The 14,556-nt window shown below is 40.4% G+C and overlaps 1 protein-coding gene across 2 annotated transcripts in view; it reads left to right on the top strand.

The window, feature by feature from the left end:
* The window catches only part of PPP2R5E (protein phosphatase 2 regulatory subunit B'epsilon), a 135,427-nt gene that overhangs the window by 91,551 nt on the left and 29,320 nt on the right, over positions 1-14,556 (top strand). For both annotated transcript variants that reach the window (XM_081151435.1, XM_081151436.1), the window contains exons 4-5: positions 3,955-4,056; positions 10,677-10,769. In XM_081151435.1, coding sequence (XP_081007561.1) covers positions 3,955-4,056; positions 10,677-10,769 — 195 coding nt within the window. The remainder of the gene's footprint in view (positions 1-3,954; positions 4,057-10,676; positions 10,770-14,556) is intronic.

The following is a 14,556-nucleotide window of genomic DNA, read 5'->3' as shown; positions in this document are numbered from 1 at the left end:
TGGCCGGGCTAATGCACCTTTTCTTAATTGCCCTTTAGTTACCCATATCCATTTTTATCTTTATAGTTATAGTCACATGATTTTCAATGACCTTTTCACCTATATCTTTATTTATAAACATTTCTCTGTGTTCCCATATAGCTATCATCTTTAATGCTGCACAGTATTTCACTAAGTTCATGTACCTCTCTGATGTTGGACATACTATCAAATTTATGCTTTTTGAAGAATGTTGCAAATGACTGTTTTAAATAGGTTTTTTTATTTTTTTCAGTCTTGTCTTGCGTTAGTTTCTTAGGATATATTCTCCAGTACGGGAGCAATGATTCATTCATTCATGACATTTTTATTAAGCACCTATTATGTGGTAGACTAGGTCAAAGTCTTGGCCATTTCCTGTCACTTGGTGAGATGCTTTGTTTGACATTCTTTCCAAATCTACTAGAGAACCACCAGCTGAGTCAGCTCTTAGTTGTCCAGCCCAACAGATTTGTGCTTCCTTGTTACTCATCTGGTGAATGTTTAGAAGTCAACTCAATAAAGCTCTTTTATTTTGTGAATTTTTATTGGATGCTTCGTATATGCTAGGAAAACAAATGTGAATATGACGCTGGATGTTCTTGATTAGTGGGGAGAAAAAAACAGATATATAAACAAACAATTGCTGTAGCACATGGTGGGCACTGTCAGAGAGCTTATATGTCCAAGAATACAGAGGGGCAGAAGTTTCTTTTTATCCAGATTTAAGCCTTTGTTGTGGTGGTGGTTTGCTTTCACATCCCAGGAGAGGTAGAAAACTTGTTACAGAGTACAGTCAATATAAATGATTCAGTTGGAATGAAAACTCAATTCAAAAAAAGGAAAAAACTCAATTCACTTTTTGAAATAGTATAGTTTAATGAAGATTCAAAAGCAAGTAGTTAAAAGACCTTTGCCCTTGTGATTGCAGTATGACTGACTGAAGAGAAATCATAGGTTTATGGTTATCTGAAAAGTCACTAGTTTCTTTGCATACATAATTTCTAATAATCACTGGAAGGGACAAAAATAAAGCAATAGAACTGTGCGTGCTGTCATTAACCATAGCAAAAACATAGTTTTTCTAATCCTCGCCCGAGGAGTGAGGATATTTTTCCCCATTGATTTTTAGAGAGTGGAAGGGCGGGGTTGGGGTGGGGTGGGGAGATCCATGTGAGATGTGAGAGAGAGACGTCAATTGGTTGCCTCCCACACACGCCCTCTGGTGTGCCGGCCAACGCTCTAACCACTGAGCAGTGCCAGCCAGGGTGCAAAAACATTCGCATGTAATTTTTTCAGTCATCTAAACTAAAGTAGAGCAAAATAGGTGGTCTGCCTAATCTAGAACACAATGATGGAGCTTGACGGCCTGGGTTCAGTTGTAACTGCTGGTTACTAACTGCAACCTTAGATCTTAATAACACCTGTACTTGTTTTCTCAATGGTAAATTGGGGATAATAGCAGTACTCAGTTTACAGGGCTGCCAAATCCAATGGCCACTGCTCTACGCTCATCTTAACCTCAGAACAGCATTTGCTGCTGTTGACTTACTCCTTCCTTCCTTCCTTCCTTCCTTCCTTCCTTCCTTCCTTCCTTCCTTCCTTCCTTCCTTCCTTCCTTCCTTCCTTCCTTCCTCCTTCTATTTTTTATTTATTTATTTTTAAATTACGCCTTTTATTTTGAGATAGTTTTAGATTCACATGTAGTCATAAGGAACAGTATAGTGAGATCCCATGTACCCTTTACTCTGTTTCCCTCAATGGTACTATATTGCAAAACTAGAGTATAATATCACAACCAGGATTTGAACCTTGATATAGTCAACATACAGAACTTTTTAACCACGGAAAGGATCCTTTGTGTTGCTTTTCTAGCCAACCAACCAGTCATGCTCCTCCTTAACCCTTGGCAACTATTAATCCGTTCTTCATTTCTACAGTGTTGTCATTTTGAGAATGTTGCATAAATGAAGTAATACAGTACAGAAGCTTCCGGACCGACATGCTTCACTAGGCCTAATACTCTGGACACTCACCCAGGTCGTGGTGTTGACTTCTTTCTTATGGCACTTTTTCTTAGCTCCTGAGACCCCCAAACTCTACTTCTTTTCTTCTACCTACCACTCCTTTTCATTTGCCTTTCTTAGCTGTTCTTTTTCTATCTGATTTCTAGTGTTGGATGCCCGAGGATCCCTTCCCTTCTCTACTCCATTCCAAGGTGCCCCGTTAACCCCGTGGTTGTAAATATTGCGTATATGCCCATGAGCTCTTTTCTCTCCCGTCCTGACCTTTCAGCTCTGAGGTCCAGATTTGTATGTCTGATTGCCACCTGGATATTGCTTGCTCCTTTAACATTCCTGACTGGATCCCTGGGTCTTCCCAACAAAACAAGCAAACAAAGAAACTCTTTCCCTTTCCGACCTTTCTCCATCTTGGGTAAATGGCCTTAAATCTATGACTCATTCTGGATTCTTTCCTTTCCTTCACCCCGTAGATCCAAGTCAGCAGAATCGATCTATTTCTGTCTGTCTTCTCTGTCCCCATCCTAGTCCAAACCATCATCATCTCTTACTACTTTCACAGGCTTCTGACGGTTTCCTTCCTCTCTGTTCTATACATAGCTAACAGAGTCTTTTTATTTTTATTTTTATAAAGCAAAAATCAGATCATGTCACTTCTCTGTTTAAGATCCACTGGTGGCTTCCTATAGCACTTAAAATAAAATTGAATCTCCTTTCCATAGCTTACACATCTGGGCTCAGTTTCCATAGCTAGGAAATTGGGATAATTTGACTTGAATTCGAATATAAGCTCCATGCGGGCACAGGTTTTTATCTGCTTTGCTCACTGCTATTTTCCTAGTGTCCAGAACCCTGTGTGCACATACCTAATGAGCACTTAATACTGTTGAGTGAATAAACGCACTTAGATTACACGGGCCCCCAAAGGCCTTTCTTCTTCCCTCTTTCAGGTCAGCATATCAACGCTTAGTATTTTCTGCATTGTATAGCAAGTCCAGCAGAGGCTTCTGGTGTGGCATCTGCTTGCTTTTCCTTCACTGCAGTCTACACAGCCCACTCCCCCACCGCATCTCATATATTCTCCCCCCTCTTTATTCTTCAGATCTGAGGATATGCTTGAAGAGACTTAGGATACGATAGGTGAGTAGGTAGGTCAAGAAACAACAGAAATTGAAAAGGAACCCTGAGAATAGTAGCAGCAGCATTTAAATATAAGCATTTTGCTATAGAAATCTTGGAGTATATACGGAAACTGTAATATAATGAATCCTCGTCTCGTCACCACCCGTTTCAGCAGTTGTCACCTCATGGCCATTCTTGGAACGACTAGCGTTGAATTTGGAAATTGCCTATGGTAAAGGAATGCCTGGTTTATGGAGGTTTGTGTTCTATTTTGGGCTTGTTATTATTTTGTAAACCAACTGAGAACAGATTAGGTATGATTTTAAGTATGTTAGGAAAGTTCTGAAATATCTTCTCTTATGATATACTTTCTGTGAATGCCTGAAGTTTCACCGTCATTTCAACTGTAAATTTGCAAATTGTGAATAAGCCTGAGAAGGGAAATGCATTAGCATTAGCACTTATTTCTATCTTAGTGTAAATTGGTTAATTAGGAGCCTGCTTGACTGGTAAGTAACCAAAAGCAGGCTTTGATGGAAGGTTCAGTTGCAGGGACCTGTGGTGGGAATGACGTGTAAGGACAAGGAGTACTGTTCACGAGGGCAGAGGGGCTGCTGCGCAGCTTTCCAGCTCTTGCCAGAGGTGGTCCTGACCTCAGAGCCTATAGAAAGAGGTCCCTTTCCAGTTTGGTGGTGCTCCTGTCATCTGGGTTCCCTTTGGCTGGTCGCAAAGACCTTGTGTAAGTCTGTGCAGGAGGTGCCTCCAGCTAACTCTGCTGCCTGTTTATTTCTAGGTATCTTGCAATATATTCAGAACTCTCCCTCCTAGTGACAGCAATGAATTTGATCCAGAAGAAGATGAACCTACCCTTGAGGCATCGTGGCCACATTTACAGGTACTTTGAACTACCATTTGTTACAAAAGAAAGCTCCATTAACTTATTAGCTGATTAGCATGGGAACTTCTTGAAGGCCTTTACTCACTAAGAAATCAAATTACAGTACATAAGTGGGAAGCTAGAGAATGCCTTTTATGTTTTTATTCTTGATAATTAGGAAGCCCAAAGAGTAAAACAGTAAGTTTCAGGGTAATGCTTTAGTGTGGGCCCTCCCATGTTGGAAGTCCAGCTGTCAGTTCTTGCTCTTTTGTTGCAGTTTCTGTGTGAGTCCTGCCTGCTGGAAGCCCAAACAAGAACAGAACTGTTTTCACATTAATGTTAGTTAGATGTGATTAGATCACAGAGTAGTATCTCATTTTCAGCAGCGGGTAGCCTGGGGGCTTGTATGCCTGTCTTCGTGATAACCACAAATGTGTTTCTTTAGCCTGGAAGGGCGAGAGCAAATTGCAATAGCATTTCAAAGTGTTGTAAGGAAGAGCAACAGCTGAGGGAAAGCTCGCGTGATGGCCGGTTTTTCCTCTTGCACCGAGAAGGCCATGTTTTCCAATCATACTCATGTACCAGGACAGATCAGGGCCATCCTTGCATCTCCTTTCCCAGCACTAGGCCCATCTGTGTTGTATTTACTTATTTATACTGGTCATTTTCCATCTCTCCTGGCTGCCTGCTCTAGACCAACATTTCTCAAAAGAATAGAAAAAGGAAATTTGATGTAATGAACCCCAGAATCGTCGTCACTGAGCCAGACTGTCCTCAGAGGCTGGGTCCTTGGAGGCTGGTCCTCCGAGAATTAGCAAGGAGAGGAAGGACGGGAGAGGAGGAATATAACACTGTGCACCTTCACTGCGAGCAGGAGCCACTGCATCTGTGTAGCTCTGTTCATCGCTACTAGTTGACTTTCTAAAGCACAGAAAACTGCAGCAGGCAGATAAGGCCTAGAGACATTCTAAGGGCTTATTTTTTTCTCTACTTCAGAAGTCTTTTTTTTTTTAAAAAAAAATTATTTTTTGAGAGAGAGAGAAACATCGATTTGTTGTTATTTCAGAGAGAGGAAGACAGCAAGAGAGAGAGAGAGAGAAACATCGGTGATGAGAGAGTCATTGATCGGCTGCCTCCTGCACTCCCTCTGCGGGGGACCGAGCCCGCAACCCGGGCATGTGCCCTGACCGGGAATCGAACCGCCATCTCTTGGATCCTGGGTCGATGCTCAACTGCCAAGCTGTGCTGGCCAGGCCACTTCAGAGTTTTTGACATAAATTTGCAGCATTCTCTGTCCTTTGACAACTGAAGGTTGCTGCAGATATACACGCTTGCTATTTCCTAGTTATGCAGTAAGTTTTCAGGGGCTCCGCTCTCAACTCTTACCCAGGGGTGTTATACATATGTATTTCTCCTACTAATGCCAAGACTGAGTAAATTAATTAAAACACTGTAGTTGATTTACTATCTTAGATACTTGATATTTTTAAGGTGCCAGACATACTATATACAATCTAAGAAATTTGCAAAACTATTTGTGCTTTTCATGTGACAAATCCAAAAAAAGAATTACTCTTTTGAATGGGTGGACTTTTTGTCATGTCTTATTCTTAATGCTTGGCAGCAGTTTATGGAATTGAAGTGTAGTCTGGAAAAAAATTTTAAAACAAAACAAAAAAAAGATAATCTCCTGAAAGTTCCATGTTAATGGCAGAAAAGACAGGAAAAGAGGAGTCTTTAAAGCTTCGCTTGTCTTCTCTACGTCCCAAAGAAGAGACCATAGACCACTGTTGCCATTTGCAAGAGCTTTTGAATACTCTAAAAATTATGATCACCATAGATATGTTTCCCCTAAAGTACAATAAAGTTTCCCTCAATATTTTAGTTCATCCTTCCTAAGTTTAATGACTCAAAATATAGGCCAAATTAATTTCTAAAGCTACTAAACTAAATTCTGCCACCAAAAATCTCTAGCTTACACTGTATTATTACTACAGGAACATTAGCCATTTGTTCATCTTAAACTCAAGACCAAAGCAACAGTGAGGAGTGATGGTGAGACTTTGGTACCCTTTTGGACATAAAGACACAGATTGTATTCAAAATAGGCTGGTTTCTTCTGTGTCGACATCCTGTTCAAGCTATAATCCTCTCATCCCTTCTTTAGCTCAGGGAAGTATGACTAATGCTGGATCAGGTAAAGGGAACCTACTCCTAAAATCCACCCATCAGCCTTCATTTGTAGTAAAGATGAATTCAGTAGGCCCACTGTTGCGCTTATATTGCTTTATGGGAGTCTGTGTGCAGGCCCCTGACTTGTGGCAGGAATCCCGTGTTTCCTCTGAATATTGTGACCCTACAAATTAGTCACCTTTCCTTTTCACTGATAGATGCTTTTAGTTCTGACAAGAGCCCTCACTGAACGTTTAAGAAACCTCTTTGCCATTCATGATAGGTCATTCGTGTCCTAGTGGTTCATCCCCCAATTCAACATTTTACTTTTTAATTGATCAGACTGTCCATTTTTTCTACCAAAACATGGCAGTTTCTTAGACCTTTTCACTGTTTCTTAATTCTAACATTAGCAGTGTGTTGCTTCTTTTGGACCACATTTCCAAGGAAGCAGATGTTTAAAATGCTCAGCCAACCACCACATCTCAATGCAGTTCTGTTGCCTTCTGAGATGTGGTGGTTGGGTGAATGGCGAGGCTCATTGCCCAGCTAATTGACTGCTCCTATGCACGTCTTATTTCATTGAAGTTTGTGGCCCATACAAACTGTTCATAATAACAAGTCATGGATCTTTGGGGATATTTAAAAATAGAAAAAAATTTAATCCACTAATACTAGTTCAAATATGTCAAGGGGTCTACTATATGTGCTATTTGATATTTTCTATTAGCTGTATTGGTATCTTTTAACTGGTGCCCATAGTTACTGTGGTTATTTTTTGTGTGTTTTCTGAAGTTGGGTCTGTACACAGGTGAACTAAAGTAGCTTTACAATTTTGAGTATGTGAAACAGAGTTTATTCTTGTAGTATTATTTGTTTATTAATTATTGTATTATTTAGTTGTATTGTCTTCTTCTCGAGCACTTACAAGATTGTACCTGAGTGCACTGTGCCACTGTGACAGTTAATAAAGCTACTATAACAATAGCTTTTGAGTTAATAAAGCTATTGTAACAGTCATAGCCTGCATGTCCATACAAACAACTGTAAACCTACTTTTGCCCACCGCTGTATTTCCAGTGGAATATGGTTTTACAGGACTTCCATCTACAAATAAGGGATTGTTTTTAATGCTTTTCACTTGAGATTGCAAAGCAGGAATGCTGAAGTCTTTTCATTCATGTTTGTTAGAGAATTCTTTTATGTGACCTTGAAAAGTAATCGATCCTTCCTAAGTCCCCAGTCTTTCCCTTTAGAAACTCAAGGGAGATTTTTGATTCTGGGGTCAAGTCTGTCTCTTAAGTCCAGAGAACATTTATGCTTATTAATAAATGTGTCTGCAGTATTTTCACCAAACCATAACTGCTTTCAAGGGACCAGAGGGGAGAGCACTTTGCCAATCCGGCTGGAAAGCCCGGCAGCCAGTCAGGTCTGAAGACGAGAATCTCTCCGCTCTGTGGGAGTCGAAAGAGAGACGAAAACCCTTGAATGGGTTACTTGAATAAGGCCTCCGTTCTATTTGTAAAGCTACGATTTGAAAGATTAGTGTACTGAAAAAAGACAGTTCTTGTAGGAGGTGTTGGGACCCAGGTGTTGTTATGACCAGGAGAAACAACACGCACAGCTGGACAGTCTTCTTCAGATCGCTGGGAAAGGGGTTTTTCTCAATGCAGAGTTTCAAAGACAAAAACAGTTTTATATGGAAGCAAAATTCTAATGTGAATCCCTAATTTAAGTGTGAAATTAGTGTCTGGAGTTCCTATATGATACATTTGGGTTAGTGGTGGTCTGCAGACCCTCACGGGGGACACTGAGACCTGATTTCCAGGGGCCTGCAACGTCAAAACTGGTTTTATGATAATACTCCATTATTTGCTCTCTGCGCTGTTGCCGTTTGCACTAAGAGTTGTGGAAGTGACAGTGGTGGAAATTGCTTTTCCTCGGCACAAATCAGGGCAGCTGCGTCAAACTGGACTCGCCGTCGTCCTCTTCACTGCGTGCGCTGGCAGTGAACAAAAGGCCGTTTCAGTTAACAGTGTCCTTGAGGAAGCAGCACAGATTACTAATTTTATTAAATCTTGACCTGTGAATCCACATTTAAAAAATATTCTTCATGAGGAAATGGGAAGTATTCATAAAGTATACCTGGCTGCTCACTGACCCGCACGGGTGTCTTGTGCTGAAGCCCTTGGGTGGTGGTTTTGAGCTGCAGCCAAACTGTTTTCAAGAAATGTCATTTCTTCCTGAAGGAATCCCTGGCAATCGAGGGTGATTCCTGCTTGGGTATTTGGTGGGTATTTTCTCTAAAATGAACAAAGAAAACAATTGCTGCCACTAATACAGGGCATTTGAGCAAAATTTAGAATTAAAACTTCAAAGACTTATATCTATCTTGTATCTGTCACCTTGAACGCTACAGGTTCCAAAAGCTTAGACTTTTTTGATAAAATTGGAGATACTAAGGAATGTGACTAATGAAATGTGAAAACATTTGAAGATTGTACAGAGCACAATGAACCAATATTTTCCAGTTGGCCAAGAAATATTAGGAAACCACACACAAGTAAAGATCCATTCAAAGTGCAAGACAGACTGTTGGAGTTTATTGTGATATGAAAAACTCATTGATATGGTTTCGCATTCTACATTGCAATTCATCTTTAAGAAACGACTGTCGACTTGTAGTGTGGTATCAGAGAAGAATATCCCCAATTATGTGAAAAGACTGAAAATACGTTCCCTTTTTCATTTGGGCTACCTCTGTGTGAGGATGGATTTTCTTTATCTACTTCAACCCAAACAGACTGAATTCAGAAGCAGAGAAGACAGTTACAGTTGTCTTCTAGTGGGCCTTTAAAGGGATTTGCAAAAATAAAAAGCAGTGCCTCTCTTCTTAACATTTTTGGAAAATAAAGTTATTTTTACATACTATATAATTTATGTCAACATGTAATATATTTTATTTTAAAATGAAATAAATATCTAAAATTTTTCTGTTTTTATGTCTAATATATATATATATATATATATACACACACACACTATAATCATCTAATTGTTATATATTATATATAAACAAAAGCTTTTGGGGGTATTTAATCATTTTTAAATGTAAAGTGAGACTAAAAAGTTTGAGAATGCTGTTTTAGGAAATACTGACAATGGTGATATGCGTTAGTCTCTGTGCAGAGGGTTTTGTATATATTATCACAATTAATCTAAGGGATTATCATCATTTTACAGTTGGAAGAAAGTTTTAGAGGCATTAACTTGCCTAGGGTTACACAGTTAGTAAGGGACAGAGCTAGGTTTCCAACCCAGCGTGTGTCTCTTAAAAGCTGTGGTTTTAATATACGATTGTGTACTATACCAGGATCTCGTTTATACGTTGGTATAGATTTGTTATGCAACGAGCGTAAGCAGTGATTCTCCTACTGTTTATCAGAACAGTTATTCAAGGTTGGAAATGTTCTTACTCTTTGCACATGAGAATATTCTGTCATCCTATGTAGCTTAGAGGAGTGTAAATTGCCATAAACTTTCTGAAAGGAAATTTTTCAGTGACTATTGAAAATTCTGGAATGTTGGAATATCTTTTGATCTAACAATTCTACTTCTAGAAGTATTTCCTCATAAAATAATCGAGCAAATGCACACTCATGTGTGTTATGTGATGTACATCTCCAAGCATAGGAGATTGTGTGTGATGGACTACTTGTCGTACTGAGAAAAATGCCTCAGATATTGTTAACATAAATTGTTCATAATGTATTGTTTAGAGGGTAAAAATAGTTTACAAAACTATATAAAATGTATTTATAGTACATTGGTGTATTGTAGAACTATAGAGAAAAATTGGGAAGTTTATACATTAAAATTTTTTTTTTAATATATCTTTATTAATTTCAGAGAGAGGAAGGGAGAGGGAGAGACATAGAAACATCAATGATGAGAGAGTCATTGATCGGCTGCCTCCTGCACACCCCTGACTGGGGATCAAGCCCGCAACCCGGGCATGTGCCCTGACCGGGAATCGAACCTGGATCTCCTGGATCCTACCTAGGTCGATGCTCAACCGCTGAGCCATGCTGGCCGGACCATTAAAATCTTAATAGTGGTTATCTCCGAATGGCAAAATTATGGGGGATTTTTATTTGCTTTACTTGGCTGTATTTTCTAATTTTTAATTTAAAAAGTTAAAAAACATAACAGCAACTGTGAGGCACAATGAAAAGCTAGTATAACTAGTCAGTTTATATTAAAACCCAATTTTCTGAGACCTGTCATGTTTTCTTTTACAGATTAAAAAAAAATTAAAGTATAGTTGACGTATAAGATTATATTAGTTTCAGGTGTAACATAGTGGTTCAGCATTTAAGACCTATCAGTTTTAGTGTTGCAGGCTTTTCATGGTTTTTGATACTATTCTCAGTGAATTATAATTTGAATTTAATTCTTTGTTGCAGCTTGTATATGAATTTTTCATACGATTTTTGGAAAGCCAAGAATTCCAACCCAGCATTGCCAAAAAATACATAGATCAGAAATTTGTATTACAGGTAAGCAAATCCTTGTTTGCATGTGTTTGTTATCCAGGTGATACCACTTTACCTCGTTTCTCTTGATGTTTGCAAAATACAGTGACAGTTATAACACCTTGTAAACAAACATATATACAGTGTGGGGCAAATAATGCAATAATTAATAAATAGTAATACAAGAATAAACTGTTTTGCATACTCACAACTATAAGCCTACTTTTGCCCTATCCTGTATACATAAGTTAGTTTCCATTAATGCTCATTAAAAGTAATAGCTACTTAATTTATTATGCTGGCAATTAATTATATTTTAAATAACAAGGAATGATAATGCCTAAATCCTGCAGTTTTCTTTCCTAAAATTTAATTATAAAGGAATTTTATTTATGTAACCCTAGTTTGAATGAATTTTTATGTAGCTTGAAAACTACTATTTGCGTAAAGGAGTCTTAAGTAGGCATGGTTCAGAGTAGCCTTTAATAGATAACCAAAGTCAGAGTCCTGGTGAGCTTTCACAGCGAGGAAGTAGCACAGCTCAGCCTTTTAATTTTCCCTGAAGGTATTAACTCTCACTTATCTGCTTGGAACTTAGCAGAGTACGTATTTTTCCTGATTTGTCACTTTACATTTTATAGCATAGATCACATCTTCCTATTTACCTGGGACTGGGGTAGTTTCGTGGCCCTGAGCGTTTAAGTAACTCCTCCTTTCTCGTGTTGACATTCATCTATAAAAATGGGTACTTGAGCCAGCTGGTGTATGGATTGTTGCAGCTCCTTTCTAAGTGATATATGGGGCACCTCATGTAGAAAAGAACAAATATCTATTTCCAAGTGAGCCAAGTGTCCCACATCAAATAGAGCTTGTGAGAACTTCAAATTCGAACCATTAATTTGGCAGGAAATTGATCTCTCCTGTGCCTTTCCTGGATAAAGTCTGATAACCTTCATGATGTCCTCATTCGTTCTCCCGAATGAAATGAGTAAGTTTAGAATTCTTAATAAATGAGGTTGAGCTATAGCTGATATTTTGACTGGTTTTGACATTCAAAACACAGAAGTTTCATGTGGTTCAGTGTAGTAGAATGTCAAAAGCAGGCTAGTTCCAAGGAGCTGAGGGTCATGTAGGCTCCTGTACATCCCCAGTTATGTGTCCCAGCGGAATTAAGCCCTAATTATCAACTAAGAGATGGACAGGAGCACTGGTGCCTTGCCTGTGGGGCTCGTTAACACCTGTACACCCCTTTCCCTCTGGTCACATGGGCAAATCATTGAGGAATGCTACACATTTAGTATACATTGATGCCACACTGGGGGAATCATGCCTCACACCTTAACATGCAAGGCTTTGGAAAATTGAGGTTTGACATGTACATAGAGAGGCAGGTAAATAGGTGGATCACTGGGTAAGTGATCCAAATTCTTATACCAAGAAGGCAAAATGCATATCAGATAAAACCGAATGCAAGACATAGCACGTCTGTGTTTGTATTGGAAAGTATTGCATATATGCAGCACTATAGAGTTGTCAGAGCACCTTTACCTGCATTATTTAATTTGATTTGCACAACAATCTAGAATAGACGTGGCTAAGTTTATGCCCATTTTATGGATGAGTGAACTGAGGTCTAGAAAGATCAAGTTTCCCCAAGCGTATCTTCTGTTCTGGTTCTCTGCCTGTTTTGCCATGATCCCTCCTTGTGACTCCAAGCCTCACGGTACCTTGGGATGTCTTCAAGGCAGCAGTAGCCCTCGCTTCTCAACACTAATGAAAAAACCAGGTTTTCTTATATTTATGGTAAATTAAAGTGCCTTAGAGGATCAGATAATCACTCCGCAGTAAAGCCTGTGTTTAGTTGACGTGGAAACAGTAAATCTACAGTGGGGCTGTGAAGCCAGTGCTTTACAGGAAAAGCACGCAGGCCCAGCTCCGTGTGCTCGCCACGGGAGACGGGCACTGGCAGGCGTGAAGCTCAGGAAGGGAGGCCGCCTGGGAAACCCGGGCTTGCAAGGGAGGCTGCGGCTGGTCCGTTCTAGTTCTAGTTCTGTCCTCTCGAAACCCTGGGCAGCAGTGGTCTCCGTTTCCCCTTTTTCGGTGAGGAGAGGCCATATACACAGGCAGCCCGTTCCATTTTTGTTAGAACATTTTTTATGTTGAACCTCTCTGTTCCTTGTACCCTTTGGCCTTATTTCCCCAGAATGGTCCCTTAGTATGTCCCTCGCCCAGACATAACCTTTCGGGTATTAGGACACAGCTTTCGTGTTTACCTTCGCTCTTTTTCTCCAAAATAGCAGCTGCAACTCAAGTGCTTGCAGGCTCATTTACAGCAAGGCTGGTGCCCAGGCAGCAGGAAGCAGACCTGGAGGGAGCTTTGGCTGCCCCTCTTCCTCAGTGAGAGCCAGACTCTCCTTCCCCCCAGGAACACAGAAATCTAGGCTTTCATGGGGATCCTCTGACAGCTCTGATATCCTGGTCAGGATGGACTCAGCCCATCTGCTTTCTAGATCTCGCCTGCCAGCTGTCAGTACGTGTCCTCTGCTCTAGCCGGGTCCTTACTTTCGTCAGCCCTGCCCTGTGTCAGTGTTGAAGTCTTCAACACGTGCCCCTTGGTCTTCGAGGGTCACATGGGTTTCCGAGCCCGGTGCCCTGAGCCCGGTGAGTGCGGCCCAGCCCAGAGGTGGGCTCTCTGTTCATTGGAGGCTGTTTCTTAAAGAGGAAGCCTCACTGGCTCTACTCACTGGCCCATAGCACCGCTCGCTTACGTTAAGTTTGTGGTTTTAACTGACTTCTAATTTAGCTTTATGCACCTTGTTGTAAAGCCATGGTTTGCCTTGTTTTTTCGTTTATTTTGTGGGTGTGTTTTTTTTGTTTTGTTCTGTTTTTTTAATCTAGGTGTAGTACCTGACATATATTCCTGTAGAATATCACCTTTCCTTAGCCTTTTGAAGTCTTTCTGGATCTTGAAGCTCTCATCCACCTTATTTACTGCATCTTCGATCTTAATCACATCTGTGACCTTCTAAATATGCCGATTATTGGCCTCATCAAAGTCATTGATTGAATTGCTAAACTCACTGGGACTGAGGATAGCGGCCTGTGGCAGCCTTTAGCAACTTCCCTTTCTTATAGTAGAGCTTCACTCATCAGCACTCTTAAATTGCACCCTTGATCCAGTTAGGAATTTACTCTGTCACATCCTTCCTGCATTTTAAATTTCTGTTCATAAGGAGAGTGTAGAGACTTTGTCAGATGCTGTGGTGAAAGCCAGAACTCTGAGTTTGCAGCATACCCCTCATCTGCGGGCCTTGGGACTTGATCACAAAAAGGGCTGCCATTCATCTGCCACGGGGCAGTGGCGAACTTCTGGGGGCACTGCTGTGTGCTGGTAACATTGCGTTAGCTACTCGCAAACCATGGGATGGATTATCTGTCCCTCAGTTTTGCCAGAGACAAGAAATAAAGAATAAATAATGAAGTCCATCCATGTATACTTTACTTTTTCAGCCCTGCCTCATTTTTACAACTTTTGCTTTCTTTACATTCCCTCTTCTGGATCTGTTGATAAACTCAACCTTTAGACCAGGGCTCACCCCAGTTCCTAAATCAGTCATGAAAGGGACAGTTGGGGTTTGGCAGATTCCATGGCCCCACTGAGTGGTACTTGAGTATAACGGTAGACTAACCGGTGCGTTAACTGCCATATTGGGGACAAGCCCCGGGTGCCTGTTAGCTGCCATTTTCCAGAATTCCCTGTTCATTCATGTTGGTAACCTGTAAAGTTGGCCTCCTGCCCATTTTCCTCCTG

Source organism: Miniopterus schreibersii (genome assembly GCF_964146895.1).
Source record: "Miniopterus schreibersii genome assembly, chromosome: 1".
Taxonomy (NCBI): domain Eukaryota; kingdom Metazoa; phylum Chordata; class Mammalia; order Chiroptera; family Miniopteridae; genus Miniopterus; species Miniopterus schreibersii.
Note: the sequence above shows the minus strand (reverse complement) of the source record. Positions and strands in the feature narration are given on the sequence as shown.